Raw genomic sequence first — 6567 nt, 5'->3', positions numbered from 1 at the left:
TTTGGATTAGATTTTGAAGAAGGATATGGGATGGGGTTCAGGGTGGGCAAATGGAGACTAGGCTAGTAAGTTGAGACCACTTCACTTAGAATGATGAGAGGGCAATCTAATATAGTACAAGGAAGGAAGGGAGGAGAGGAAACTGTTTAGAACAGGGTTTCTGCACATTTCGGGCCACATATTTCTTTGTGGTGAAGGGCTGTCCTGGGCACTGTAGGGGCACTGTAGGATGTTTAGTAGCATCCTCAGCCTCCATCCACTAGATGCCAAGAGCAGGCCCTCCTCCAGTTGTGATCACCAAAACTGTCTCCTGCATGGCAAAATTACCCCCATTTGAGATCTACTGGTTTAGACACATTGGTATTAAAACAGAATCAATAGGATTTGGATGTATGGAGAAGGTGGAAAATCACAGTCAAGGTTAACTTTAGGGTTTCTATATTGACAAAATAGGTGAGAAATAGATGTGAGAAGAGAGAACAGGTTTGATCTTTGAACAAATTAAATTTGAGATACTTGTGGGCTATCCTAAAAAGAGATCCAAGAGATGGCTGGATAGATGGATCTGTGCTCAGAGAATTCTCAGCTGGAGATACAGATTTGGGGATTATTTGCATATGGATGGAAAAAAATACCATAGGGGTGAATGAGTTCACTCAGGGAGACTCATGAAGTAAGAAGAGAACCAGGCAGGAACTCTATGGACAACCAAGAGTTAAGGGTGGTAGCGCATTGTTTAAATCAGTTTAATTCTTGCCAATGAACGGGAAAAGAGAAGTATGTATCACTATGTCATTTTTAATCAGTAATGAAGACCTTGGTATCCCATGACTCAAATAGAAGGTAAGATCTCTAAAAAAATGATGTGTGGGAGTAATCGGGGAAATGTGCACAAGATGGTCAGTCTTAAATTAAACGCAGTATTTGTTGAGTTTATTTTTCCCTGTGCTTTCAGTGCAAAACTAAACAAAACCTTAAAGAGCCTCATAGTTTTAGTGTGGTGAATGAATACCTAGAAATGCAAGGTTAAATTGAAAAATCCATTATATATTTATTAGCAGTGTTGTTTCACCACCTTGTCATCAATGTTCAAAAACAGTACTGCAATGGAAAGCTCAAGGGAAATGCAGGAGCTTTATATAAAGACATATTCTTTAGCCTTTGATAAGGTTCTACGGTGATAATTCTGGAAAAAGTAAAATGTCATGAAGCAATGAACCAAAAGAGCTTACAGGATAGAAAGCAAACCAATAACAAGAACTAGTATCATTTTTGGCAGGCAGGTCAGTGAAGTAGGAAGATAATTTCCTGCTGGTGACGTGATTTCCACGAAGCTAATTGCCTACAATGCCAATTATGGTGAGAAGCCTCAGACTAGGGCAATCGCGACCTGTGAAAAAGGAATTCAATACTGAAAAGACCAGATGCTTCGGGTAAATAAGTGATTACCTGAACATAAGTTAGACACCCTTGTGAGAAACATTAACTCTTCAGGCCAACAACGTACCACCAGAGGTCCACTCCTAAATAACACTCTGTGTCTTCCAAAGGGCCTTACAACCAAACCAGCACACCTATCCAAAACGCAGCTTCCACACACCATGGCTCTGTGTGTTGAAAGGAAGACAAACCGAATAAAGTTCATAAAATAAATTCCCCATCTCATTTGTCAGAGGGAATATCTGCCAGTATTCTCTGCAATACAGGACCCTGTGCTTACCCAATTTCCGCAGGGAGCTCTGGACTGCCTTCCTGATTCCAGCCTCTGTCAACCTTTTCTCTCCCTCCGTTTGCCAACATTAGAAAAGAAGTTAACAAATGGATCTAATTACCCCAGTGGTTTGAGGCTTCTCAATGTTTTTTTTTTTTTCCCTTCCAGCTGTAAAGATGTCCTCAGACTGAGCTTCACATTCAGAACTGCTGTCAAACTCTCACTTTAATGGGCACTTAAATTTAATGTCAAGCTGATGCCTGTGGAAGACCTTGATTAATTTTGCAAAGAGTAGACTCTAACTGAAACGGAACTTTAGAGTTGTCTCAATTCGCCTTTCAAGCTTAAATCCCAGAAGTTTTCTTTTCTTCTTTGTAAAGAATTACAGAAGTTTGCTTGCAAAGACCCTGAGTATCAATAAGACAGCAAAGCGTAACAAGCAAAACACCCTGTATGCTTTTAGAGAGAGAAGAAATCCCTTAGCTTATTAAAATTCTATGTGAATTAAAGATCTTTCCCATTGCTTTATTCCATTCCCAGCTCATTCGAAATCTACAACTATTCACTTTTATGACTCTATAATATTATAAGCAGTCCTAAAAAGTTTACTTAAAACCTTCCTAGTGTTCTTTTATGCACTGGCAATTAAGTTTTGTACTGTATGGACAGAGTGAAAAATATTATGGAGAAACAACTTGAAAGAAATATGACAGAATCTCTCCTAACAATGTCATTGCTTCAACCAGCTACAAATTTCCAACCTAGTTTCTTTTGCTGTTTCTTCTTTTGTCTTTGATACAATCATACAGCCTCTCTTCCTTGAAGAGATAATAAAAGAATAAAGTTAAAAGATCTGGAAGACTCATATTCTTTTTCACTGGCTGTTTTGAAAAGATGCTGTTGGCTTTTGATTTTTTCTTTTGGGTTCTTTACATCACCCAATTCAAAAGAAAACAAATCAAAATTGTCAAGACCTGTGAAGCATGAAAATAAATTGCTTTTTCCAACTCCAAAAAGCACCAGAAAAGCACTAATTTTGATCTTCTTTTATAAACTTCTATCCCCTATCCTCTAATCTATAGATTTCACAGAATGTTTATATATTCTTTTGTATAATACACGACAGGAGATCAAATCTTATTATGAATAAATTGAATTGAACCTGTAATACAACTAATATTTAAACTAGTGTTATTTTGGAGTTGGACTAGACACATATAAAACATTCAAGTAAGATGACACAAATTCCTGGGGCTGCCAGTATAAAATAAATAGTCCAGTAAGCTACATCTACCATGCCGTTAATGACTCTGTCCTTTTAGCTGGTGGGAGCACAGGCTTCATAAAAGGAGGAGAACATGAAGCAGTAGAAAAAGACAGCCTTGCAAAATGCTGCCAGATACAAAACATTCTATCATAAAATTTCTCATTGAACTACAGTGGGGAGAGTGCTTCTAATATCTCCCTTTTAACACAACGAAGACCTACATTTCTATGCTCGGCTTTCTACAGCTAACTTAATTCTGTGGTTAAAACAGCTCCAGGGGCCGGGCGCGGTGGCTCACGCTTGTAATCCCAGCACTTTGGGAGGCCGAGGCGGGCGGATCACGAGGTCAGGAGATGGAGACCACGGTGAAACCCCGTCTCTACTAAAAATACAAAAAATTAGCCGGGCGTCGTGGCGGGCGCCTGTAGTCCCAGCTACTCAGAGAGGCTGAGGCAGGAGAATGGCATGAACCCAGGAGGCGGAGCTTGCAGTGAGCCGAGATCGCGCCACTGCACTCCAGCCTGGGCGACAGAGCGAGACTCCGTCTCAAAAAAAAAAAAAAAAAAAACAGCTCCAGGTAGCACTTGTTCTTATTTTTTTTTTTTTTTAAGGACTTGTGGTTTTGCAGTCCATGGATAAAGTGGTAGGCAATCATCAGATTCCTGTTGAGAACTACAAATGATGAAGGGAGTAGCAGATGGTTTCAGAAGGCAGAGATTTATAGGGGTAATTTGTAGTGGAATAATACTATTTTCTGAACTAGGTAATAATAATTCACCAAGACAAGTAAAAGTTTAGATAGTATCTCATTTAATTATATGTTGCTAAATATTCCAAGAAATCTTTGACTCAGAAGCCTAAAATGAAAACTCAATTAGTTGACATTTTTAGTTTCTCATGATCTGATCTTGTTTAATCCTTTTCATCGTGATGCAGTTTATCACATGATTAAAAATACGGTGCTGCTAACAGTCTAGTTTTCTGAATACAACGTCCTCTTTTCAATTTAGTTAGTATCTGATTCAAAAGGATAAAAGTATCCCTCTTTACCAGGAAAAGAAGACAGAAATAGACTAATACTTTTCACATATTCCAAGGTAATAGATGAGGAAGAACTGTTTCAAACTGGGTTCCCTGAGCACCCCAAATCTCAGTCCTATTGGTGAGTGAGTAGAGCCCTGGGACGAAATCACTATTTAGACGAGGGTGTCCACAATGGCACTGCTCCACAAGGCATACGTGCCAGGGATCATCAACTTCACCTTACTCCCTCGACAGAAGCAGGCAGAGAGAACAGGGCATTGATCTCGTATATCTGTAATCATCCACAACATTTATTAAATTCTATTGCTGGCACAGAAAGGAGGGGGTTACTATAAGTATCACTATTCATTGCTGAAGTTAATTAATTTACCAAATCTATTTGGTAATTCACAGCAACTACAGAAGTAATAAGGTATGGAAGTTGGAGGGTAAAATAAACACTTTATTTTATATGTACAACCTTCTTGCTTGGTAATTGTCTATTCTTCATGAACCTGTCCCCAGAGTAATGGCAGCAGATAAGACGTCTCATTATTTTACATAATAAAATATCCCTATATTATTCCTTAATAAATATAACTGGCTATACTTTATTTTAATTCCCAAGTCACAGTTCACTCAGGAGAGTTTGGTGCCACTCAAAGGTGCCTGATGTAGAATAACCACAAATAGGTCAACTCTTAAAAAAAGGTAAAGAAAACTTTAAAATCTTCATTAGTGATCAGCAGTGTGTTAGATACTCCAAATTACCACTTTAAAACTGAAGTAATGTCCAATCTGTTATGACATAAGACTCTCCCAATTATACACAGACACTGTCATGTACACTTTGATATTTATTAACAAAAATGGTCCAGAAAAGGATTGAGTCAAAATTACAAAGTGATTAAGAGTTGAAACAAAAGTTGTTCTTTATTGTAGTTTCTGGGGGACTTTAACCAGTCCCCAAAGCTATTTTTATCTCCTAAAACAGGACTGAAATGACATCACTCAAGTGACAGATTTTAATAGAAACTCTTCCTCTTTCCTTCTGTCAAAGCAAAATATAGTGAAAGTCTCTGTTGTTACCTCAAACCTGCTTTCCTAATAAGTGCACGTGCCTGTAGATGGACTGGGATGCAGTGAAGAGAGAAGTTAAACAAAAAGGTTAAAAAAAGAAAGGCCAGGCACAGTGGCTCACAACTGTAATCCCAGCACTCTGGGAGGGTGAGGTGTGAGGATCGCTTGAGCCCAGGAGTTTGAGATCTGCCTGGGCAACATAGGGAGACCCCCACCTCTACAAAAAAAAATTTTAAAAAAATTGGCTGGATATGGGGTGTACACCTGTGGTCCCAACTACTTGGGAGGCTGAGGTAGGAGGATCACTTGAGCTGGGAAAGTTGAGGCTGCAATCAGCTGTAATTGTGTCACTGCGCTAAGCCTTGGTGACAGAGTGAAACCCTTTTTCAACAACAAAGGCAAAATCTTAAAAACAGAAAACAGGCTATTGAGGAAAAAGGGTTACAAAACTGCCTAAGAATCTTCACTAAAGTAATCTTCTAGTCCTTCCATATCCATTTCCAGAGAGGAATTTAAAGAGGCCAGAGCAGATGATGCATCCTTAGTTTTCTGGACACTTGGTTTGGGTTGAGGAGTTTCAGGCTGGATAGGTTCCTTCTTTATGTCTTTACCACCATTTAGAATACGTTGGCTCTCAAAGAAGAACTGATTTGGATGATTCAAAGAAAAGCCACAATCATCCATCTGCAAAGGAAGGAAATTTATATTGCATTAATACATGGCAAAGCTATAAATATGTGAGTTTCAAAAACTATTCTAGTACTTGTTTAAAACTTAATACCTGAAACATGGATTCTAGCTGTTTGCATTCTAACACTTAATCAACTACTTACACCATTTCATTCAAAGAGAGCTTCCCACATTTATATTTCTAGTCTGAGCCTCTGTGTTTGGCTCCAGTTCCCTATCTAGTTTCAGGCCCACATCCAACACCTACTCAACATCTAAGATGGCTCAAAGGCAGCCCAAACCCAAGAGGAAACGTGTCCTTTCCCCTCTCCCCATCCTTTGCTCTCAGTGACTGGTATCACCATTCATCCTTGGGGCATACTAGACACCTTTCTCTCACCTCCCCAGCCCCCAACTCCCACCTGCCACCTCCCATGTACACCATGCCCTCAATTCTGGCAATACCCAAAACATTACCAATTCTCGTTGACAATTACATCAAAACAAAAAATTAGAAGACTATAAAAATGTTTGGAATACAAACGTGTGTGTGTGTGTGTGTGTGTGTGTGTATGTATGTGTGTGACTGACATTGTATGTTAGTGATGCACAGGTTAGGGACCTGTGTGATTCATTATTGTATCCCCAGTTCCAAGCAAAAGGCCTACCACATTGTAGGCCAATAAATATTTGGGGGTTTTTAAGTGATCGTGAAATCACTTTTGATCATTTTGATACTGGTCCCTGATACCACTTGTGTTTTAGAGCTGACTTGTAAGTCTGGCATATGCACTTATTTAGTATGATATAAACTGAA

At 39.0% G+C, this 6567-nt stretch overlaps 1 protein-coding gene across 1 annotated transcript in view; it reads right to left on the bottom strand.

The window, feature by feature from the left end:
* Positions 1 to 4845: 4845 nt before the first annotated feature.
* PRIM2 (DNA primase subunit 2) overlaps positions 4846 to 6567 on the bottom strand; it is a 313885-nt gene continuing 312163 nt past the window's right edge. Inside the window, exon 14 of the mRNA XM_055262817.2 lies at positions 4846 to 5765. Within this exon, the coding sequence (XP_055118792.1) occupies positions 5535 to 5765 (231 nt within the window). The 3' untranslated portion in view covers positions 4846 to 5534. The remainder of the gene's footprint in view (positions 5766 to 6567) is intronic.

This window comes from Symphalangus syndactylus, chromosome 23 (assembly GCF_028878055.3).
Source record: "Symphalangus syndactylus isolate Jambi chromosome 23, NHGRI_mSymSyn1-v2.1_pri, whole genome shotgun sequence".
NCBI lineage: Eukaryota > Metazoa > Chordata > Mammalia > Primates > Hylobatidae > Symphalangus > Symphalangus syndactylus.
This window is presented reverse-complemented; position numbering and strand designations above follow the sequence as displayed.